Source organism: Amblyomma maculatum, chromosome 1 (assembly GCF_055883805.1).
Source record: "Amblyomma maculatum isolate TAMU_Amacu chromosome 1, ASM5588380v1, whole genome shotgun sequence".
In the NCBI taxonomy this organism is placed as follows: Eukaryota; Metazoa; Arthropoda; class Arachnida; order Ixodida; family Ixodidae; genus Amblyomma; species Amblyomma maculatum.
In genome coordinates, this window is record NC_139344.1 from 97,720,886 (window position 1) to 97,746,370 (window position 25,485).

The 25,485-nt window shown below is 47.0% G+C and overlaps 1 protein-coding gene and 1 pseudogene across 5 annotated transcripts in view; one reads left to right on the forward strand and one right to left on the reverse strand.

The window, feature by feature from the left end:
* LOC146203273 (tyrosine-protein phosphatase non-receptor type 1-like) overlaps positions 1-25,485 on the forward strand; it is a 144,191-nt gene that overhangs the window by 20,657 nt on the left and 98,049 nt on the right. For all 5 annotated transcript variants that reach the window (XM_084588650.1, XM_084588646.1, XM_084588647.1 and 2 more), the window contains exons 7-8: positions 14,887-15,045; positions 15,112-15,434. In XM_084588650.1, coding sequence (XP_084444776.1) covers positions 14,887-15,045; positions 15,112-15,434 — 482 coding nt within the window. The remainder of the gene's footprint in view (positions 1-14,886; positions 15,046-15,111; positions 15,435-25,485) is intronic.
* Positions 9,268-12,184, reverse strand: LOC146203274 (uncharacterized; annotated as a pseudogene).

Genomic DNA, 25,485 nt, shown 5'->3' on the forward strand with positions numbered 1-25,485 from the left:
AAAAACCTCGCACCCTTTTCTCCTCAAATACTATCCTGGTGGGTCTGGAAAGACAGCGGGGCGTTCGGATAAAAACAAACATGCAGTGGGCATTGCAACGTGTACTAGCTGCCAACCTCCCTTCCAACCCTTCTACCACAGAAAGAAATCTAGACAAATGCTATGATAAGCAATAAACTACAGTAGAACCCTGCTGTAGTAAACTCGAATATAGTAAAAACTCTTATATAGTAAAGTTAAACTGAAGTCCCAGTTCATCTTCCATAGACATCTTCCGTACATTTTCTCCCTTGTATAGTAAAGACATTTTTGGTAAAAATCAGTTATAGTAAAGTGCACCTAGCCGTGGCGATGACTCCTACACTATGACATTGCCGCCCACGCACTACCTAGAATGATATGAGGCAAAGATTTTTTGTATTTGAAAACAGAAAAATAACACTGTATTTTTAAGGTCGCTTTACCACCAGACTTAGCAGCATTCAGGAGAAGCCTACTTTACGGAGGCCTCGAAGCCGTGAGGGGAAGCATGCAACGCGTACAAAGAAAAAAAAAAAAGGAAAGTAAAACTGTCTAAAAACAGAAAGGAGGCAGCGCGGTCTGTAGTAAAGTGCAACAAAGAATAAGGAAGGGGAAGAAATGGGCAAACATTCACAGTGCTGTGCGCCACGAAGCATGAGGAAGGCAAGAAGTGGAGGTGCAGCGTGTGTGGTCTTGCAGCACTTGATTGCCACGCACATTTATCATTTATTGCCTTTTAGAAGACAGAAATAGCAAAAAGTTACACAGTGTTCATGCAAGGCTTTGGTTTTCACATGAAATCAAACTTCGTTGTATGCATAGCCACGTTGTCCTCATGCTTAAGAGGCACTTTCACAAGATGTAAAAAATTTTTATAACTGAAAAAAATTGCACTAAGAGATGAGCTTTTTTTTTTCTTTTTTTTCATTAAGAAACAAGATGTGTTCAGTAAGTGCCCATTTAACTACCAGACAGCATCTTAGGACCATGTCATCACTAACAACTGATGTAGTAAAAACACTGATATAGTAAATATTTTTGCTGGTCCCAGTGACTTTACTATAAAGGGGTTCTGCTGTATTGTAATCAGGTTATAGTAAACCTCATCTGAAGTTCTCTCCGCGACGCCAGCGCTCAGTTTCTGACAGAGCCGAGAGAAGCGGTACTACTAGGAGGAGCACGAACAGGTCGCAGAGAGATGTGTGCAAAGTTGGCACGTTTCACTAGTGGGGCTTCTCATTTTCGCATTTTTTGGTTCTTCAGTTGACAAAGAAGCTGTTTGGAAGCATGCTTTTTATCGCTGCTCTTGAAAGCGAGAAATTATGATTAACTAATAGACTGTTGTCGCTGCGCACAGCTTCAGGCTCTGAAAAGCGAGCTGCGGACCTTGTTTTCAAAGTGCACATGTTGGCAGGCTCTGAGACATTTAAAAAGCATAATCGGTACGTGGAATCTCTACTTAAGGGGGGAGGCTACCCTTGAACACCAACTTTTTTATTTCTTGAGGTATCTGAATGAAATTTTCAGGGTATGCTCATAGTACACACATTTGAAGAACTACCAAGTTTCATGGAGCTGGGCTCATCGGTTCTCAAGTTAGAGGATTATATCAAGACAGTTTACATAGGTCCCTAGGGGCGGGCCTGGAGAATTTGCAAAATGTGCTAGCAGTGTGAAATTTGTTATGGTCATTCCTGGATAGTTTCCCCAGGGCAAGACAATTCCCTTTTTCCAAATTTCCTCTCTGAAAAATTTTAGTACAGCCCCAAATTTAGTGTTCAAATTTACACCTGACTTAACGATATTATAATTGACTGCCCCTAATTACACACGGAATATTTTGAAAAAAATGAATTGTCTTGCCCTCAGAATTTTACTTAGGTATATAACAAAAAAAACCTCATGAAAATCCAATAAGCGGTTCTTGAGCTATGACTTTCCCTAGCAGCCACACCGTGCAAAAAATTGATTTTGAGAAAACGGCTCTCAAAGGTTGAGAGAACAATAACTTTTTTGTTTCTCAAGTTATCATGATGAAATTTTCAAGACACGCTCATGACATTAACAAATGAAATACCACCAAGTTTCATAGAATTGTGCACGCTAGTTCTCAAGTTACAGAAGCATATCAAATTGGTTCGAGTAGGTCCTTTATATCAAGCCTGGAGAAATTGTGAAAGGCGCTGGCATTGTGCAATTTGTCATGCTGATTCCTAGATAGGTTCCTCAGGGCAAGACAAAGCCCTTTTTCTAAATTTTCTTGCTGAAAAATAGCATAGAATTGGATTTTTTGTTATCAATTAGACCTATGTTGATTAACCAAATTAATTATGACAAATTCCAGGCATAATATTTTGAATACATGGGCTTGCCTTGCCCTCAAAAATTTATTCAGATACAGTCGCGCCCACTTATGACCGCCCCACTTAAGACGAACACTCGCAATTATCACGAACAAGTCCGGTGCGGCCGTCAAAATATACATAGGGCTATGGCGCTTTGTCGATCTCGGCTGCAGCGAAATCTGTGCGACTAGCCGATCGGCTACAGCGAATGCCTTGGTGCCGCGGACCACTTTCCACATGCTGAGATCCGTCGATCCTGAGCTCTGCAAGCCGCGACAATCAGCATTCCCGATTCCCCCGCGGCATTTCTCCCTAGCATGTTGGGCGGCGCAGACGCAGCAAGCGGTTTCCCGGTTTATCTATCGCGGCATCTCGCCAGAGGAACGAGGAGCGGCCCAAACGCGACAAGCGACTTCCCGGGTTATCTTCCGCGGCATAAGCGCCGTAACGAAAAAAAAAAAAAAAAAAAAGCTAGCCAAGTCTGCACTGAATGCGTGTCGCACCTCGAGGCATTGTGAGCGACCACGCAACGTTTAACACGTTGCACGAAACCATTCAGAGGGCACGACGAGAGATCGTAAATCCGGCGATCGCCAACAACGACAGCAAACAAAGAGCCGTAGCAGACGACGCGGGGAGGCGGAGACTGACACGTCAGCGGCCGCAGCAGCCAATAGTAGTCGGCCGATCCCCCGCGTTCTCGCGGAGCGCGCGCTTTGCCCAATCGCAGCCTTGAATTCGAGCGCGGGAAACTTGAAAGCCGCCACGAGGCTCTCAATCGGTAGCAAGCCACGCCTCAACCGCGCCGCCGTTGCCGCCGCCGAGGGTGGCAGAAGAAAGCGCAAGAATTCACAAACAAAACAAGACCAAGATGGCGGCGCTCAGTTCGGCGGGAGAGGAATGGTGCGCGCGCGAAGTTTGGGAATTTTCGGCGCTTGCTCGCTGCTCCGCGGCTGCCGCCGCTTGTTAAATAATTAATTTCGAGTATTTCTACGGCGAGTTGGACATTGATAATTACAGAAATGAATATATAATCTTCCAAAAATTGACTTTTTCGCGATTTTTCGGTTTTCAAAGGTCGCGTCCCCCCTTAAAGGCGAGAAGCAAGCGACACTGTTTGCGAGATTTGAGGCATCTTATGTTGTAAGGTGTAGGAGAGTCGAGAATAATCCGAAAGCCCTGTCTAAGTCCTTGCTGTTAAAGGAACGGAAAGGTGCAGTCTTTATTTATTCATTTTCGAATTCTACAGCCAGCAGGGCTGCCAAAAGGACATTACACAGGGTAAGTTCGCAGTGAATGGTAAAAAATGTTAATATATCAGCACATTCATAAATCAAAGCAGAGAGGTGATTCCACTGCTTGATTGCATAAGCAAACAAAAAGAATTTTGGAATTGCTTTGTCTTGGTATAATATTGGCTTAATCATGTTCGTATGGTTCAATCTTGATGACCGTTGCGGCCCAGAAAACAAGTGTAATTCACATGGCAAGCCTATTTTGTTGTGTATTAACTCCAAAAGTTTCAACCGAGCAATCTGTCTAAGCACCTGGAACGGCTCCAACTTGTGCTGCATCAACATATTAGTTATGGATGACCGCTTGCGATAATCTGATGAAATGAACCTGGCAGCATACCTTTGAATGCGCTCCAGTTGCTTGATATTTTCGGCATGGTATGGATTCAGCACCGGAGGTGTACTTTAGGACTGGTCGAACCATAGTGCAATTTGCTTTGAGTTTTACATTAGATGGGGTCTCTTAATTTTTAAGGTGAAAGCCTTTCTAGGCTCATGGAACGAAATCTCATGCGCAATAGTTGTGCATGAGATCTGTGCGGGAGATCTGTCAAAATCCGCGAGATATGCGAGATGTGTTTGTGTCTAGCATTCCTGCCATCTGCACTCCTGCACTTGAACGCACGCCAAGGAACGCCACGCGACGAGCGATGGTGTACTGTCCAAACTCGCACTTGCCGGAGAAAGTGTGATAGATACTGTGCCTTTCCTTTCCTGTAAACCAATTACATTTATATGTAGCGCTGCAGCGATGCTGATAAGATTCAAACAATGAGAGGCATATGATGGGAGAGGAAGGGTAGGCTTTTGCCATTTTCCTCTTAAGAAATATCTGAGACACTTCAATTTTTAGTTCGAGTTGCATGAATTCCTGAATGATTTCGTGCATATGTCATTGATATGAAAACCCCACTTAAAATTGGCAGTCATTATTGGATCTGGGGCCGAATTACGGGACTCTCTCTAAGAGAAAGTTCTGGAGCGTGACGTCAAAATGACGACACAATGACGCCTTGGCGAGGCATCAACGCGTGACGAAACACGGAATTAACCAATAATTGCCAGGGTGCCGTAACGGGCCGCTTATTTTCACGGCAAAAGGTTTATTCGCACGTCAAGGAGCTGTTTGCTAACTTTTTCATAAATATAGCAGGTGAATAAATTATTTAATGCTTTAATTTTTCAACAAGCCGCATTTTAAGTTTAACATCATCAAAAAAAAATCGAGAAGCAGCTACAGTTTTGCAATTGAATGGTCTCATGGGTAACTTCTGTCACCATGAGGGTGCGCTGGCAGAGGTAAACAAACCGTATAGATGGTGCCCCTCAGTAAAACAGCTGATTCTACGGCTAGTTCCTGATTTTTGCGCATCGTCCAAAGTCAAGGTACTGTGTGGTGGTTCTAAAGGCGCGGAGAAATCTGATCGAAAGCAGTGTAATGGGGTTCTCTTTATTTTTATTTAGGAAGCAGAAACAAAAGAAAGATCGACCACGGAGCACGCTCTGTTGGGCAAAATAAACTTTTATGGCCACACGAAAGTCTCACACACAAATGCGTCGGTTAGAACAAGCACAGGAAAAGGCAATTCAGTGGAGCGTACCACTACCAACCTCGCTCGTTTTCATTCGTTTTGTACTGTGTCACCTTCGCTGCCGCATTTTGATTTGGGTGCACTGCGAAGCACACCCACCCTTCACTGAGCCAACTTTGCAGATGAGTTCAGCCATTAGACGCACACACTTGTTCCTGTAGGTTATGAGAGGCCGACGATCTGTGACTCAAAATCCTCCGGAGGCAAAAAAAAAAAAAAAAAAAATGATCGGAGCGCGCATGACACTGCCGCACCGACAGAGCGTTCGACCTCGAGCTTCATCACACTTCATCGGCAAATTCGTCGCACGACCATCTCTGTTTCGCATTTTTAAGTCGAAATAGGCGTCGGAACAACTTGTCGCACAAGTAGAACGCATTCTCGCACACCGTCCTTCATGGTTGCTCGAGCTGGCTTTGCTGCTTCATGCACCGCAGCCACCACTCCACCACGGACACCGCCGCCATTTTCGCTCTAAAACGATTTAGACTGCCTCATCGTGCTCTATAAAAATAGTCAAAAACCACGGGCATAATTAGGTTCGTGATGTCATCTGTTTTTTTGCCTCCGCGACGCAATTGCAACATCCTGAAATGCATTTTTTTAAGATGGCGACGGCGACCAATAGGAGCGGGCATTTTAGAGCGCTCTCAATTATAGAGCGGTCTGTAATTCGGCCCCTGGATATTTAATGGATGCGACTGAATTTAGGCACTGATTACCAACTTTGTAAAAGACATTTCTTTGTTGGGATAGTCGTTGATGCTGTGTTTGAGAAGTTAATTTTTTTAGCCCTTTGTTAAAACCAGTGCCCAAGTTTATATAGATTGGCATTGAGTTGTTGTAATAAAGAGTAAATTACAGTCATTGGCAGTCTCGTGGAGAACCATTTATGTGCTTATACACAGCGCTGAGTGCTCTTGGTGCCGGTTGGGGAGTGCATAAATGACGAGGCAGCGGCTTTCTTTTGTGGTCGCTCACTTGGAGGGGACCCACTCAACGCATTGATGACAGACATTTTAGGCAACACCAAGCACAGTGATACCTCGATAATTCGAACCCGGTTAATTCGAAATCCCGGATAATTCGAAGGTTTTCTGCGGTCCCGTATTTTCCAATGTAAATTTGGCCGGATAATTCGAACAGGCGGCCTGCGCCAGCCCGGTTAATTCGAAAACTTGGACTGCTATGCGGCAATGCCTGATCCATGTTTCGCCGCAAACCCGGCGAAACGACGGCCCTACGGAGCCGCGAGGCAAAGCCACATAGTAATGGTGATGATTTATAGGCGAAGCGCCCCAGCCGGAGCACTCTCTGCACAAAAATCGGTCCACAGTGCGCCTCGCGCACCGCCGAAACACGCGCCTGCAGAGGAGAAGACGTGCTTCACTGCAACACGGCGGGCATACCGGTTTTTATCACGTGACCTCGCCCCCACTTCATCCCTTGGTGTGCTTCGCCCACTCTTCCCCCGTGCCTCCGACGGTGCAAGTACGCCACCACCACCGCCGCGCCGGTCTCGCCTGCGCCATTTCTTTGTGTTGTGCGCTGTGGTTAGGGGTCGGCTACTGTGCCGTTTTTTTGGGCGGGACTGTGCAGAAGTGCTAGCTTTGTGACCGTAGTAGTGCAGAAATGCCAAAGTACAAGACTTTAACGCTGCAGCAGAAGTTCTGCTTGATCCAGGAAGCAGGCAAGAGCGCTTGTTCGAAGACCGAGTTGGCCAAAAGGCATGGCGTGCCCCTCTCGATGTTGTCCACAATATTGAGCAACAAGTAAAAAATACTAGAGGCTTACGGCAAGACCTATTCTTCGAAGCGGTCACGAGTGCGGGCTCCCACGTATCAAGATTTATCGGTACCACCTGCTCAAGCGCATGCTCCTTTGCTACGACAATGGCAAGGAGTACTCCATAGACCTCCTCGGAGCCATATGCCTCATGGTGTACGCTTGGAAACAAGTGGAGCCCACATTGATCAGGCGGTGTTTTGAACACGCTGGTTTTTCCAGTGAAAGCACTGTTGATGCCGATGCAGACCACTCATGTACTACTACTCTTGACGAAGAAGGAGCAGAGTATTGCGACCGCATCAATGCGCTCTGCGCACAGGATGAGTCCAACGCAGTCGGCTTCGCCGAGTATATCAACATTGAGAGCGAAGAGCAGACTGGCTACTCTGACTTGGAGAGTGAGATCACTGCTGGTACGAACATGCGCGATGACAGCGACGATAGCGACGACGACACTGACGAGCCTCCCCAAGCACCTGCTCTTGGTGAAGTTATCGGATCGCTGAACGTTATCCGCAGTTTTGTTGAGTGCCGCGGTGGAAGTTCAGAGATGTTTCGTCTATTTGACCAACTCGAGAGCATGACCTTAGGAGCCGCAAACTATCGGACGCGGCAAACCAGCATCTCTGATTACTTTCAGTAGTAATTCAAAATATGCCGAATAAAGGTAACACATTCGTGCAACGAATTTTTTTGCCTAAGTCTTATTTCTTGGTGTGTTCGGTTAATTCGAAAACCCGCTTAATTCGAAGATTTCTCGCGGTCCTGATGACTTCGAATTAACGAGGTTGTACTGTAGTTCCATGGAGCTGAACGTTTACACCTACAACTAACCACTCGCTTAAGCTGGGTGACAACTACACAGGGTGCTGTAGGCACGCAGTGCCTTCCTTTGGTGTGGTTTAAGACGTGTTCCCTACAGTGTCACAAAATGTACGTAAAGTAAAACCTCGTTAATATGTACCTGCGCACCAAGTAGTTGCGGCTAAAACATACTTGTGAGAATTCCCCGCCTTAGCTACCAATGAATCCCATGTATTGGCTGACTGCTTAGACGTAGTGGCTCACGAAGTGCCTACTGCTTAATGCGTACCTGCCGTCAGTTTTGCTGACTGTGCTGCGACGTGAAACTTTTTCTGCCTTTCTGGAGAGCATTATCACGTGCGGACTGCCGGCTATACGACATTGCGGCCATTTTGGCCATGTTCTGACAAGTGCGGCGATGTCCATGTCAGTAGGCAGCCCAGGAAGCCTCGGCTACGCTGACGTGAACGCATTGCTGAGTAGTATTGTCGCCAGCCCTATCGCGGTAACCATCACCATCATACTGCTCGTGCAGTCGTGCTGCTCGCCCGTGATCTCTCACTGTGGGCCTGCGGGTGTTGTTGCGGACAGGCAGCGTGCGTTTTGTGGGGTCGTCTTCTGTTTGGAGCTGGTGCTGTGTGAAGCACGAAGCAGTTGTTGCGTTAGTGTGTGTGCGAACGGAAAGTAAGTTGACCATCTGGGAAAGTTTAAAAAAAAGAAAATCGACCCTCAAAGGGTTAAGGCATGCTAGAAGCCCAATGTTGCACAATGTGGAAGCCTAGCGTATACTGTGTGACAAATAGCATATGCACACAGGTAATCAACGTTTGTAAGCACTCTGCTAGGCACTAACCTCTTACATATACACCTCCTACGTATACGTTTCATATGTGCGACATGACTCATGTAGTTCACCACCCTCCTCAGGTCTGCTGTCGGTCGTGACGTGTGGCAGTGAGCATGTTAGAAGCACCTGGGCTCGCAGTCAGCCATCTTGATGACCTTCACACGTGGGTACCATAGGTCTAGCCTGCCAGGGCCCACCTATAATGAATGGCGCATTCTGCTCTGCAGAGATGTGCAGCTGTGAAATGCAGTCTAGCCAGGTTATAACAAAGTCGACGGGAATTGAAAATGACTTCTCTATTTTCTATTTTGCTATACCTGGACTCTAAAACTAAAAAGAAAACGACAAACTAAAAAAAAAAACAAATTGTTGCTGACTGATAATTATTAAGGACATGCTTGATTATTTGGACATATTCACGGCACTGCGACGTGCTCCATTGAACTAATGTACATGAGCACCTAAAAGAGAACACTGCTCAGAAAGAATGCAGTAAATAGCACAATTACCTCAAGTAAATCTTGGTTCAAGCTTGCCGTCAGAACAGCTGACACCACGGCCGAGCAGAAACTCAGTTAAGGATAGGACTGACTTAACGGGACACCATAAGACTCCATGGTGTGGTAGGATGCAAAAGGTTTGAAATGTGGGATCAATTCTGAGTCATTCATCATTTTCAGGAAGTTTTCCAAGACCTGGAAGCATACAGAACAACATGGCCAAAAAGGTTTATGAGAAAACTGGCAATAATATACTTGCACTGCATTAAAAAAATAATAAAAAAGCATTTTTTTTTTTGCAGTTCACTTCACTTTGATTTGCTAGTTGGCGAAGTCTTGACAAGTGCACAAAGAGACTGAGATCTTACCTTAATCTTGGGAGAGTCGCGTCTGATTCCAGCTGCAGTAACTTTAGCAGTCTGGACGTCAAAAATGTCATTCAAAAGTTTTGTAAAGGTCTCTGTTCCGGCACTGTCACTGAAGCCAGGAACTCAGTTCCTGATACACCTTGAGGCCAGTAGCAATACTTCGGCTGAAAAGAAATCAAACAAAAAAAAATGTCAACTCAACGAAACAACTGTATTTAAGACCGATAAATCAAGCTGAAAACAATGGAGTATCTTTCATGGTGTTGTCCAGCCTGATAACTCCGCAAAAGTAACCAAATGAACACTGTTTTCAGCAGAGTTTTGATGCAAAGTCAATAACATGGAACAAAGGTCACATTTGCAACATTTGCCAAAGAAGATAGGCAAGCGGTAGAGAAGTCTGTAAATGACCCACGTGTGTGTGGCCAATTTTAATATGATAAAGTTTTGCTTAGCAAGAATTTAGTCTGCCTACAGTAAAGTTTTAAAAGTGCTGTTCAGAACTCTGTAGCTGAGTGGCTAGGCGAATGTTCATCTTCTGAAGAGCTTGGGCGTTCGCATGGTATGCAGTCTGTTTTGGGACTGTTTTTATGAGGGCCTTCTTTTCAGCCTCAAACAGTGGCACATAGCGCTCATAATTTACTTCACAGCCTCCTATCTGAAATGAAATTGTTGCATAGTGTGCTAGAAAACAGGGTATGGCAGCACAGTACACTTGTAAGAAAACATCGAGATGCTGAGCGGAAAAATTTGTTGTGAATAACATACCTGAGCACACTTGTTTTTTATCAGACGATTCCTAATGCACTTCATTATGCGAGGAACATCACATATGAAGTGAAATGATGCATCTGGACGGCAAGGATGTTCTATCTTGCACTTGGCTTTTTTCAATTTGCTGCTTATTCCAAGATGTGTCCATATAGATTTATTGCTTCCTGCACCATCACTGATAGCTGCCGACAGGTTGGCACCTTACTGAGAGAGCTGTATAACTGAACTCAACACTATCTTGGCTAAAATTCATTCTGGACACCGTAGTGGAGGGCTTTGGAAATTTCGACCACCTGGGGTGGTCGAAATTTCTGGAGTTCTCCACTATGGTGTCTCTCATAGCCTGAGTCGCTTTGGGGCGTTAAACCCCACAAACCAACCAACCATCATTCTGGCACGGCTCTTTTCATGGCAGATGTAGCTACTGGAGGAATCCAAGGCTGAAACATAGGGTTAAACATCACTAAATGCATAGTCTGTGAGCAAGTTAGTCTTTATTCGAAATGCCCCCATAGTTGACGAAGCCATCAAATTTCAAGAAGCTCTGTCGAATTTTGTCGTTTCCCTCAACTTTATTTCATCGATGATAATTAAGTCGTATGTATGATGCTCTGGCTTTCCATTCATTTGCAGCTTGACTTTCCAGTGCAAATCTATTCATGCATACTCGCATGGCAAGCCCCTGAGCGGCAGTACGAGGCGGTTAGTGGTGGGAAGGGGGAGGATCTTCGTGTCAGTCCTGTAACATTTTGGGCTTGTTAGTCTCAGGAGCAGGCACACCATGAGCCACTCTGTTTTAGCTGCTTGCTGCATGACCGGCACGAATGGCCATCTTCTGAGGCCCAGGCAAATTCTTCACATCTTCTAAAGCAGTCTGGAAAGCATTTTTTAGCTTAACACTCAGCCGACTTACTTCTGCTTTTTTGCATTCTCGTGCAGCAGTAGTGCGAATTAGACGCTTCCTAAGCACACTGGCTTCTACAGACACTTTCTTCCTGGGCTGTTTTGATGCAGCCTTTCTCTTTAAGACCTTTTTCATGCTGACACACATGGCACATGCTCCTCTGTCAGCATCTGTCAGAACTGGACAATCTGTGTGAAACACAGTTCCAGTTCGAACCACTGACATCACTTTGGGCACATCCTAGGCAAAATTTCATGTTGTGCACAATTTGTATTCTCGCTTTCACGTCTTTTAGCATGTGAATCTGCACATCGACAAGAGAGCTTTGTAGCAGTTTTCCATTCCCAGAAATTAGTTAGGTAAGATCATTTCTTATCACAACACTTTTCAGGACGACAAACACGCCTGTCTTGATGCCTGCTTCGTAAAAAACTGCTTGTTGAGGGTTTCCAGGCTCCTCTTCCATAACTGAGAATTGCCATTTTTGAGGCAGTCGTAGCGACGCACCATTCTCGATTATGTTGGCAATGTCTGTACTATCCAATTCATTTGGAAGCTCTTGTGGATCTTCGTAAGAGGACTCACAAGCCACAGGCATCGCACGTTGAGCAGTTGTACATCTCTTAGGTGAACGCCGCCTTTTGAATGTTGAAGACAGATAACTGGGCAAATTAGGAAGCAACTTTAAAATGGCACTTTTCTTCAGTGCCCATAAATCTCGCTCTATGTCTACAACCTTAGCGTTGTTGACATGCTTGGTAGGTTTTGGATATGTCCGACAGCTAGAAATGAATATCACACATTTTGCATGTTTTGTCAAGTAGCTTGTCGGGGCTCTAGCCCACCTCTTAAGAAGCTGTGGGTCCGATGGGAGAGCAGATCAGTGCCTCTTTTCGGGGTTACTTCGATATCCACTCGTACAACCAAGAACAAAGCATGTTAGCATGCTGGCTTAATTTCAACGCATTTGAGCTGAAAGGCAAAAGAGGACGATGGAGCTCTTGGTGCCAAGAAACGATAGACACTCGGCAGCCGGCCTTGAAAGTCTGCGCCTTCGTAGGAAAACGGCTGACCTAATCTAGTGAAAGTCACAAAGTATTTGTATGTCCACAGGCAAGAAAATGGAAACAAAGCTTGGAGAGCTGAATTGCGCGAAAAACCCGTGGCAACAGGAAACACACAGCCACTCACACACACAGCGCAAGCGTCAACTGCAGCGCCCTCACACTCCCCAGGAGCAAGTCGCGCCCGGTTCCGGCGGGGGAGTTTCGAAACTGAAGTATATCTGTAAATGTTGGTTCTAACTGGATTGGAATGGTGAATACTGTATATTGCCGATTATATCTGTAAATGTTGGTTCTAACTGGATTGGAATGGTGAATACTGTATATTGCCGATTATAAGTCCACCCCCCAACTCGCGACCCCCTTTGGGTCGACGCTGCCGCACCCTGCTGTTCTAGCTCGCCCAAAAAGTATTTCAGAAGGCCGAGTCATAAAGAAACGTTTATTCGTTCACGAGACATTTGTCGTCGCTTGTGAGGACACAGTCGCGATCATCATCTTATGAGCCGCTGCTGCCGCTGGTCATCGAAAGCGGTGCCGAGATGCCGCGCATGGAGAACGCTGCAGAGACCTTGTCTGTTGGTAGTCCATACTAGGCATCGTTGGTCCATTGAGCCACTTCGCCCAAAGAAGCTCGCTTCAGCTTCCCTGTTGGTGTCTTTGGGTTTTCTTGCTGGAGCCACTCGTAGAATGTACTGATGCGGTCTTTGAATGGCTTGTTCAGCGCCACTTCCAGTGGCTGAAGAATAGGTGTCAATCCGCCCGGAATGATGACCAGGTCGCATCCCGCGTCCGCTGCCTCTTTTTTCACACTCTTTTATGTGGCCGCAGAAAGAGTCCAGGATGCGCATGCTGCGGGGCTTCAGCAGTGCCCCTGGACGCCTGCACCTCACGAGATGAAACCATTCGAGGACCATTTCATCATTGAACATTCACCCGCAAGATGACTTTTGGCGGGAAATTTTCCTTCGTCAGGATCGTTTTCCTCTTGAACAGAAGAAATGGCAGTAACTTGTGCCCATCTGCCGTACAGCATAACATGACCGTGAAACAGTTATGCGTGTTGCCTGTTGTCAGCAGGCGGACCTGGCGCTCCCCTTTTGCAGACATGGTCCTATTGCTAGGCATATCAAACCAGACTGGAGTCTGGTCACCGTTGCCTATTTGACCAAGCAGGAATGAATGTGTTGCCTGCAGGTCATTCAAGTAGCGCAGAAAGGCGCTTCGTTTTTCTTCGTAGGCTTCCGGCAACTGTTGTCATACTGTCGTTCGTCGCCTCAGGCTTAGGCCGTTCCTCTTCATGAAATTCGTCACCCACTTCTTAGACGCTTTAAACTCGGTACGCGGGATGCACATCTCCTCCGCGACAGTGCGTGCCTTTGTTTCAATGTCATTGTAGCAAACACTCAGGCTCTTGCTTCTCTGGTCGTGAATCCAATCTCGGACCGCCTCCTCAACGGCAAGGTATTGTCTGGACTTTGGCCCGCGAAAGGAACGGCGTGTAGCAGCACATGCAAAAAGCTGACTTCTTTGTTTTCTCCAGCCTCTCACGCACTTTTCTGAGACGTCGAACTTCCGCCCTGCTTCAACATTGTTTTCCGACTCGGCGTAGAGGATGACTTGCCGCTTGAAAGCAGCGCTTACTGTTGCCGAGGTTGCGGCGGCATCTTGCAAGGCGTCCGTCGAGTGACACAAATCACATACACCGCTGTTAGCTGTCACATCGGCTAGAGTCCAGGCGGTGTGACGAGAAGAAATGGCGAAAGGCGCGCAACGTTGCACAACAAGCGAAAATGCTTCTCGTCTCATGTGACTGGTCACGTGTGGTCGTTTTGGATTGGATTGGATTTGGCGCTGCCCCATTTGTACCAAACATTGCCAGCCTGCCTGACTTTGTTCGTTTTTTTCTTGGAACGCCCACAGTTTGTCAATAACAAGTTGCTATCGTATTAAAGCAAACCTTTGGTGCATATCTCAATTAAATTCGTTTTTTTTTTAAGCAGATCTACTTTTGTATTGTGTCTGACAACTTTTATGAAATTACGAGTGCACGGGGCATGATATTATTCGCGACTCGGTCGAAATTACTTTTGACCCCGCATATAAGCCGACTTTTAAGACTCTACATATATGTCGACTCCTATTATAAGTCGACTCCTCAACTTTTGGAAGGACATTTTAAAAAAAAAGGTTGACGCGGCAATATACGGTAGTTTGGACGGCAATGAATGTTTCTTTCTCTGCTGTAGTACTTTTAAAGGCAATACTATTTGAAAATTTGTCTAATTGGTTCTTCTTACCTTGGACACAAATTACTTTGTTTGTTTCTCTGGAATGTCTTGCCTTGTTTAAAAATTTTGGACTTGTTAGTGCTGATGGCTCCCTGCAAGTAACTGAGGTCACTCATTGTGCCAAAAATGTTTGTTGAGGCTGTGCACAGTAAAAGAAGAACCTGATGAAATTGTATCATTAAGTCCGGTTGAGCTTATCAGATGATTGCAGCTGATGAAGGGGAAGAAATTATAGAAGCAACCATATAAGTACTGTGGAAGGGAGAGGCCATAATGTTGTCTTATCCTTCCAGATTGAAGCCAATGGGGGCCGCCTGGACCGGGTGGACGTGCAGGAAGTGCTGCTGGAGATGCGCAAGTTCCGCATGGGTCTGATTCAGACACCAGACCAGCTGCGCTTCTCCTACTTGGCCATCCTGGAAGGCGCTCGAGCCCTATGCTGCTCCCAGCAGGTTAGCATTGCATTGGGCCCATTGCCAAGACTGCGACAATTTAATGGAGGGCATTTTAACTTTCAGAAGGATGACCATCTCACAAGTGATGAGCGCGTGCTCAACCGAAGCCCTGAGCGCAATGGCATCACTGAGGAAAGCTCAGAATCTGAAGCAACTGACTCCTCAGATGATGAGGATGAAGGAGATGATGAGGACACTGTGGGTGGAAAGGATGGCAGTGAGAATGGAGAAGGCCACAGGCGGCTTCCTTCTGGGGGTGGAGACTCGCCGCCACCGCTGCCACCACGGCTGAAGCGTTCCTCGGAGGACAACTCCAACAGCTCTAGTGAAGCAAAGGACCTTCTGGCTGGTGAACCTGGTGTTCTGGAGGCATCTCCAAGGAAAAGGTACACATTATCTTCGTAGTTAACTATTTAGCATTTCGTAATGGCTTTTGTTTCAGGCAGGCAAGTGCACTTTCAGCAAATGCACTTCACCTTTCTAGTGAGAGTGTAATGGCAGGCTGCTGCGCAGCAAAAAAAAAAAAAAAAAGTGCTATTTGGAATTCATACTGCTGATGGTTGGCAAATGTAATGCACTGTCAAAATATTGGAACGGCATGTTCAACAGATTTTCGACTGAGGTTACCATAAAACCCTGCGTGTAGTACGAATTTTTTTTCTAATTTTATGATATCAGATTTCCGTCTCATATTTTATGCGGATCTGAAAAAATTTCATCTTAAATTTGCAGTTCCGGCCTCGTTATTAGTACTATCAGCATCAGGCTTCCAGCGAAAGGAGGCGCTATCTAGCGATGGCGTCGGCTGACTGTTTCGATGGTTTCGGTTTCACCACGCTGGCCTCGTAATCCTCGTGACCACTGTGCCCGCGACGCACACTTGACCAGAAGCAGGCCGTGCACACCTCGCACGGGCTCGCACGGGTCTCTCATTGGCCTCTCCAACTATGGTGCCGTGCTCTAGAGCTGAATCACAGACGCATGACCAGCATTGCCAAGGAGTGTGTCGGTCGCTCTTTTAAAAAATGCGGGAGGCCGAACGTATTTAGAGGTACCGAAAAAGATTTTATACAGAAAGCTGTCTAGAAAGGGACTCTCGGCAGATGATACACTCACCGGATGATGACGATCACGAGAACTCCTATTCTGAGAACATTTCCGGGGCGCACATGCAGTGCGCCTGCGCGTGGTGCTAGACGTGAACAGGCGTCAATACAGCGCATGATGGCTGGCTGCTTGTGCGCTGCCATCCAGCGTCCGAGCTGGAAGCGACCTGCCGGTTTTAGAACAGCCAGAGGAGCAATTGGTGGGGTGAACGGGAGGTGTTCTTCTCATCACGGTGTGTGAAATTCTCCGATCACGCATGTCGGTGCGAGAAGGGGAGTGATACAGTAGTAGCACATGAAGGTTCGTGGCATTATTCGTAACGCCTGTTGCAGGATTGCTTTGGACGGGAAAGCGCGAAGCGTGTACGATTTGCTGGGCAACTGCGAACTGTAGTGCTAATAAAAACTTCTGCTGATCTTTCCTCGCTCGCGTTTTATGGGGATGAAAACTTTTTTTGCTATTCTGATATTGCACCTCGTATTATATGCGGGTCGGTATTATACGCAAGTTTTTACATTATTTTTCACTTTCTAAGGGCTCTTATGGGGCTTCATTTCCATAACCTTCAAGGCAAACCACAATCAAATTTTTTGCTCTGTAAGAGGAGGATTTTCCAGTAGTACCGTATATACGCGTGTAATGGCCGCACTTTTTTTTCCGAGATTGGGGTGAAAATCAGGGGGTGCGGCGATTACATGAGAAAAAAAAGACAGCGAAAAAAATTATTTGCGGTGGTACCTGCCTTTATTATTGTCAAAAAACTCCTCGTCCTCCTCCGTTAAACTCGTCGAGATTTCAGGCTCGTCCCGTGTCCAAAACATCACTCCCCGTCGTCGTCCTCCTCCTCCTCCGAACTCATCAGGACTTCAGGCTCGTCCTTGTCCCAGATGAGGTCATCCTCCGTACCGTCCAGCCTGTTTGATATCCCTGTCACCTTGAAACTTTTTTCCACAGTCTCGAACAAAACCGTGGCCCACGCTTCGAGTGTCCAGTGGCAAACGGCCACAAGTGATGCCCGTTTCGTCTTCTGGTGGAGGGCTGTTGCCGTCCACTCACTGTACGCACGGCGAAATCCACACTTAAAAGGGCAGTTTATGGAGACGTCCAGCGGCTGTAGCATGCCGGTCATGCCTCCAGATATGACGGCCAAGTCCGTGTTAGATGCGCGAAGCTGTTGTCGCATGCTCTCTGTCAGGTGCCCCCTGAAGTTGTCTAGGACGAGTAGAGAACGCGTCGCAAGATTCGCCCCTGGTCGCTTCTCCCAAGCACACTTCAACCAGTCTGTCACCAGCTCATCCGTCATCCATCCTTTGTCCTGCGCACGAACAAAGATGCCATCAGGGAATTTCTCCGCAGGTAGACGTTTCCGCTTAAAAACTACGTAAGGCGGTAGTTTTCGTCCATCCGCTGTGATGCAAAGCATGACCGTGCATTGCGGCCTTTCGCTCCCCGATGTAAGCACACGCATGCTCTTCTTCCCCTTCGCCTCGACTGTCACATTCTGGGGTTCGTCAAACGAAACCGGGGTTTGATCGGCGTTACCAATCTGAGAGAGAAGGTGCTCATGTTCTCTGTGCTTGTTGATAACAAACTTGTGGAACTGCAGAAGCTTTTCACCATACTTCTTGGGTAGACGTTGACACATCGCCGTGCGACGGCGAATAGACAGGTTTTTTCGCTTCATGAAGTGCGCAATCTACCCATTGCTGTCTTTAAACACGGTAGCTGCAATCCCCTTGCTGCGTGCAATGTCTAGTGCTTTCATGCGCAACATCTGAGTCGAAACAGCAAAGCCGTTGCGCCGCGTCTCCGTCACGTACTCGAGAAGTGAGTCTTCAACTTCCGGAAACATGCTCTGCTTCCCTCGGAAAGCGCGCCTCTGAACATTTGTTTTCCTGAGGGCATCTTCTTGGGAGCACCATCGCCGTACACATTTTTCGTCAGCGCCGAACTTTCGTCCAGCCGCTTTTTTTCCTTCTTCTTTCACGTAGTGAATCACTTTCAGCTTAAATTGAGTGGTATAATTAACATATTTTCCCATCGAAGAAAAAGAAAATCTTCAGCTAACGAGCGCAGAACAAATCAGGGCAGCGATGCGTTCCGATTGCGAGATCGCACGTGATATGCTTTGGGCGATCGAGGAAATGGCTGTAAAACGGGGGAGCGAACAGACTTGGATTGGATTGGATTTGCTGGCCTCACCCTTTGTAACGGGCGGGCACCGTTGCGGCTAGGAGCGCCCCCTTTGTAACGGAGGTGGTGGCCGCTGTCCCCATGCTCGCCTTTTTTTTTTTACTCAAATATTTTGTTCTCAATTCTTATTGGCAATTCTACTTCTAACCTTACGCGTCATTTTGGCTTTCACTTGATTTTTGGGCCCCACCTGGCGGCAGTAACCACAAAACGTTCCGTATTTCTTTGAGCGCACAGTAGACGGCACTGCCCAACTTCCTGAAACTCATGGTGCTGCTTTACTCGGGAAATTTTTAAAGTTTTTTTCCCACCTTTCTTTCTAAAGTTCGGGGTGCGGCCTTTACATGCGTGCGGCCATGACACGCGTGTATATGGTACGTCAAGAGAGAGTACTAAAAACAAAATATGACATTTGTAATTAAAGCAAGTATTTTGAGAATTGTTCACAAAACGTTTTTTTTTTTTCAAATCAAGACTACAGGTAGTGTTTATTAACATCTGGAAATGACGTAGAAAGGGGTACAATTGGTCCTTTGTGTGCTGCTGTTGAGGCATTTTGGCGGCTTACTGCTGCCTGCAGAAACCTCAGCGCATAGACATGAGTTGTATTTGGGTATTGTGAGGGATACAAATGCTGACCGCATGAATTCATAGCACTGCAAACAAACTTCCCAAGCACCAAAATGGGCTGCGCGCTGTTTTGCCCTTTGTTTTTTATACTTCTTAAACGCGTGCGTTGTGCAGTTCTTGCATGCCATCTGCGTTTATGCCCCAGATGGCTGTACTGCATTGTGGCATGGTAATTACAGCGCAAATTACAAAAACCTCACCAATGTAACAGACTTGGGACCTACAATTCTCAGCTTGATACTGCACGCTGTCCATACAGTGAATTCCCAGAAGATGAATTCTCAGACAAGATGAACAATGCGAGACCATTTGGTTGGTTTCCCAAGGACTCATTCTAAAAAAGCTTCTGCTTAATATGAACTGTTTTGTGTGTCCTTCGGCTGAGGTGAACTTTCGCAGTGATCACGAGCTACAGTTACCCCACGCAACGGCACTCATGGGGCATCGGGGAGGTGCTGTCATTAAAAGAAAAAACATAGCATGCTTCAGTATAGAAAGTACTACCCAACAAAATGGTTTTCTATGCATTATTGCGGAGGACTGCAGAAAAGATGTCTTGTGGGAGCGCGCTTCTTGTGGAGAAGTTTGCTTGCTGGTCTGGAGAAGGCACACAGCAGTGCGCGTGCGTCACTGCTGTGTGCTGCCTCCCTAAGACTATAAGACTCGTATGCCCAAAGTGCGGCCGCTCGTTGGCTTACGTAAAAATCTGGGGCTTCATTTTCAACCCATAGTGTCAGAACGCGCATTGTAGAGGTACAGAGATGACCAGATACCTGTGCTACGGGCGTTGCCTGTAATTTGCAGAAAGGCGCTTGCTGTGCCTGCTCTTAAATTGAGTACTAGCTGTGCTGCAGATGGAGCGATGCACACGTTTTTAAAGCTTGGAGTGGGGTGGAAAGGGAAAATTAGAAAAATATGAGAAATAACAGCCACTGTAGGATAGACTTGAGAAATATGAGAAGTTAAGAAAACTAGACCAGTGGCATTTTCAAGTTCTTGCAAATGAGGGTGAACAGGAACTCTGTCAACTGTGATCAGTAAGTAGCCAGGTTGCAGATTACTCTATTACAGTCAAATCTCGATATAACGAATCACACGGGACCTCCGAAAATCGTTCGTTATTTTGAAATGTCGTTGTAATGAAAAGCCTCTGGTTATGAGCCTGTGGTCAAGCCTAGGAACAAAAATGACTTACCTTGCCAATAAACACTTGTAGAGACAAGAGAGCGCTCAAATGAAAATGTTGCACTCACTTCAAAAGTGATTTATTTAAAGAAATCTGTTATTTTCTGCTGGTGCGTGCAGCACACACGACTGATCAGAAATGCCTCTACACTTTCAACTTTGCGCAACAGCTCATCGGGCACATCACTACACCGAGCGATGAAAGTGCGGACTTTTTTCATGTGGATCAAAGCGTGCGATCAAAACGAGTGCGATATGGTCTCATCTTCTTAAGTGTTCAGTGATCCACAGTTGTCTTCCGTCGGGTCGTCATCGTCACTGGACACGTCGCGAACGCTGTTAATTATCTCTTTGGTCGTCAACTCCGCTGACGTTAGTGCTGCGCTGTTGTTTTCCACGTAGTCGTCGAAAGAAGAGACGGCGGGCAGCAGTTTCTCAATCTCGGTCCACAGGTCTTCCGGGCCGTTGTCATTCATCTCCAGGTCGTCTTGATGCATAGGCGCTTTGACAAGCCCTGCTTTCCGCCAGCAGTTGCTGATGGTTGACGCCTTCAAGTTCCACCAAGCTCCTGTGAACATTTCCGCTGCCTGGCGAATGTTGACTACAGTTGGCTGCTTCAGGTGCAGACTGATAATCAGCCGCTGTACAAGGTGCTTACGAAATTCTGCCCTCACACTCTTTATAATGCCTTGATCTAGCGGTTGCAGCAAAGATGTGTTGTTTGGCGGCAGAAATTCTAGGCGAACGTGTGTCAGGCGAACATTCACGATGTGAGCAGAGCAGTTGTCAGCAACCAAAAGAATTTTTCTGTCATCCTTCCTCATTTGATCATCGAGTTTGATGAGCCACTCAGAGAACAATTCTCTGGTCATGCAGGCACGTTTGTTCGCACGGTAGTCGTACGGTGTCGACATGACATTCTTCATGCAGCGAGGCTTCGCATACTTGCCGATGACGAGCGGTTTAATCTTCTTCGTTCCTATTGCATTGCAGCAGAGCAGAACTGCTCTGCTCTGCTGCTCTGCTCTGCTCTACTGCCCTGCTCTTAAGACAATATTTTTTATTTACTGGTAGATTTTGATGAACGTTGCACCATTTATGCAGCTTTTTGTGCTGATTTCAAATATGCACATTAATTTTACGTAAGCCATTTAGTTCTGAAGATATTGAGCACTTTATGTTCTTTGTTTGGAGGTGAGCTGTCAATAAAACTACAGGAGTTATAATAAAAACTGACGTATCAAATCAATTTAGAACACACAGAGAATGCAAAAATCAAGATTGAATGTCCTAGTTCCATTTTAACCAAAGTTACAGCTTGTCAAAGTTCAGAAACCAAAAAGCCACCTTGACACTCCAGAAAACATGAAATTTTTAAAAACTTTCCTCATTAAATACCACAAATTCATTTATATTTTTGCACTGTACATGAGTTTACCTTTCTGGTGCGAAAAGAATTATAGCAATATCATAAATAGAACCAGAGATATCGCACCTCCAAACATGTACCGTCCTCAATATTTTGATTTTGAGAAATTGAGGAAAAACATGTTGATAAATTTTTGAAGCACCAAAGCTAACAGTAACTCATTAAAGTTGGTTCTGACTAGCTCCTGATGCCAATGCATCATTTCCCATCGATATAATTCACCCGCAAAGAATGAAATTTCTGGCGAACGGAACGCATGGTCGGGAGGCCGCCACCAAGACGAGTGCGTTTGCATCGTGACCTCCGCAAAGTTGGTGCCAAGTTCCGGTGCGCGATCGCCATTCTCACGTTCATGCTGTAAACGCAGTCGGCCTGCAACTAGTGATAAGCGACCGTTGCTCGTCTTGCACCGCGTAGCATTCAGACGAAAGTTTATTTCGACAAGATTTGCGATTCCGCGCAACCTTCTCTATGTTCCGCGTGTCACGGGACGCTGCTTCGCGACTGCCGCTGCGGCTGGTCGCGGCATTGCCTCACAGGGCGATCTATCCCGGCGTTGAAAGCTGCACTTGCTCATCTGCACCCTCACGGTTCCGTACGCGGCAGATCGTGCCGCTCCTCGCTATCGCACTGAGCACGACCGGCTATGCTACGCCGTTATCAGGCCATCGCGGACTCGACGCGGAGCGTCGGCGCTTCGTCATTGATTGCAGATAACCAGATGCGGCGATGCAGCGTCCCCGGCGCGCTAATCTCCTTTCGCTACTTTTTTTTTTAGGCTAATAACGAAGCGTGAATCTCAATATTGCGCATTTCGCGTTGTGGTTACGATGAGGGAACGGCGCTAGGTCGACTAGGCCTAAAGGAGAGACCTTTTCAAAATGGCGCCGAACCGCGAGCAGTCGACGCCGCCAGTCAACCGAAGCTCGCCTTTTGCTCACGTGCGGTGGGAGTCCAATTCGCCGCGAGATCGACCTAGAGGTGGCGCCACCGTCCCTCCGGTAGTGTGGATCGGCAGCCGGCGGCGCTCGCAGAAACGCACGCTGCGTAGGTCTGCTGCCGAGTTTACGGCGGGTTTGTTGGCGATGAAAACGTCTCTTCTGCAGTATTTCTGCAATATTGCAGAAAAAAATCCAATGATTTCGCCAATGCAGCAGAAGAAGAGCGGATTTTAGGAAAACAAAGCACGCAACCGCCAGTCTTCTAGATTTACTTTGCACGTTTCTTGCGCTGTGCCGCGCTCACGCGCCTAATGCTTGGGCCTGCCTAATGACAGCTTTGTTTTTCTTATCGACTTTTAAACCGTTTGCACGTGTCTCATGCGAGTGAGACCGGCGAATTTAGTGTCAAGCCCACGCAGATACAAGGTTTGTGCTCTGACCTGCAGTAATTTAGATTGAATCGAGGCAGCCTGGTTCACTATATCATACTTGACTCGAGAATTAAGCAGGTTAAATGTAGCATTGGCAGCGCACTGCATGGCGAGTTGCTTTAGACTGAGTGCACATCAACTCTGGCCCCAGACAACCGCGCACAAGTATTTCCCAAAAATGAGATCACGCCGACACTATACAGGAAACCTCGCCGCACAGGAAAGCTGATTGTTCACGTGTACAGCACTGAGTGGATTGAATTTGCCGAGATGCTTTTTGCGGCCACTGTCATAGAATGTGATAGTGTATTAATTCATGCGCCACTAACTGTAAATGATTTCCTGAAACCGAGGAAAGTATAAGGGATTTCTGATGTGTGTGATGTTAATATTGTAAAAGAAGGCTAGGTCGAGACGGCGAGGTCGTGACGGCAAGGACAGCCAAGCCTTGTCTAGCGCTTTAATCCGATCACGAACCCAGGCGCACGGCGGAGCCGGCGCCGCGGGACGATGATGATGGTATGTACAAATGAAAGAAGATCATGGCATGTACAAATGAAAGAAGGTCCACAGAAGGCTCACACAATCTGCCCGGGGGGTCGGAAGCGGCCAGCCTGGTCGCTCCTAATGAACCGATGTACCGCGGCGCACAAACGGTTTCAGGCGAGAAACATGAACAATTTCAGTTCCACGGTGGCGTCGATCGGCTGGGGGATCAACAGGCGTGACTTTGTAGTTAACTGGAGAAGTTTGGCTGATAATCTTGTAGGGACCAAGGTAGCGGTGGTGGAATTTGTCACTAAGGCCAGGAGTGCGCAGTGGTGTATACAGCAGTACTTCGTCACCGGGACGATAAGAGACCACGCGATGCGTAGAATCGTAGCGACTCTTGCGGTCTTCCTGGCACGCTGCTGTGTTGAGGCGGGCAAGATGGACGGCATCTGGCCACACGAGATAAGAACTGGGTAGGTACTGATGTGGAGTAGTCGGGCGTAGAGAAGAAGGAAGCGTTGAGAATTGTAGTGGGAGGACGGCCATAAACGAGGAAAAATGGAGAATAACCGGTAGTCCGCTGTACTGCTGTGTTATAGGCGAAAGTGACGAATGGTAGAATAGTGTCCCAATTTCGATGATCCGGTGTGATGTACATGGAGATCATATCCGATAAGGTGCGGTGAAATCGCTCAGTCAGCCCATTAGTCTGGGGATGGTAGCTTGAGGTTGTCTTATGAAGGGTGGATGACGCGTGAAGAATTTCGGCAACGACTTTCGATAAGAAGGCTGTACCGCGGTCACTTAGGAGCACCCGTGGAGCGCCATGACGCAATACAATTGATCGCAAAAAGAAATTTGCTACTTCTTCAGCGGAACCAGTCGGTACAGGTGCTGCCTCAGCGTAGCGTGTAAGGTGGTCGACAGCTGTTATAATCCAATGGTTACCCCCATCGGAGAGAGGCAGGGGACCATATAAGTCAATGCCGACTACGTCGAATGGCGTGGCGGGACAGGGAACAGGTTGTAGAAGGCCAGCGGGCGAAGACGTCGGCCGTTCGCGACGTTGGCACAGAGGGCAGGATGCGATGTATTTGGCAACGCAGGAAGATAGGCCAGGCCAAAAGAATCGTTTTTTTCACTCGATCGTAGGTTTTGTCAACACCAAGGTGACCTGCAGTAGCGTCATCATGGAGAGCCGCCAGTATACGTGGACGAAGCACACGCGGCACGACTGGGATCCAGCGAGTTCCATCAGGGCAATACACGAAGCGGAGTAGGATGCCATCTTCGAGCTTAAAATTGCGAAGTTGTCGGCGAAGCCGAGCATTGGGTGGGTTCGAAGCGCCAATAAGGCGGTCGATGATGGGTCGGCAGTAGGCATCGGCTAATTGCTGTGAGCGTGTTTGCTGAGAGCGTGTTTGTTTTCAGAGTCATCAAATGAAACTGTTGTGATATACGTCGACGAAAGAGATGGTCGGCTGTGGTCATAGGTGGAAATGCATTGGGAAGAAAAACAGCAAGCCGATTCCGAAAGTGGACAGCGAGAAAGAGCGTTGGCGTCTTGGTGTTGGCGACCCGATTTATAAGTGACATCGAAATTGTATTCTTGCAGGCGTAGAATCCAACGGCCAAGTCGGCCTGTCAAATTTTTGAGCGAAGACAACCAGCAAAGAGCATGGTGATCGGTCACAACTGTGAAATGCCGACCATGTAGGTAAGGGCGAAATTTTTGGACAGCCCAGACGACGGCAAGGCACTCCTGCTCGGTAATGGTGTAGTTTTTCTCAGCTGGAGTCATAGTCCGACTGGCGAAGGCAATCACTTTCTCACGCGAAGTTGCATCGCGCTGCAGTAGTACAGCTCCAAGACCGAGACCACTAGCATCAGTGTGCAGGATGGTTGGAGCGCTGTCACTGAAGTGGCCAAGAACAGGGTCTGATGTGAGGGCGTGCTTCAGATTATTAAAAGCGGCTTCGCACTGTTCAGTCCACACGAAAGTGCTGCGTGCTTTAAGTAGTTCATGAAG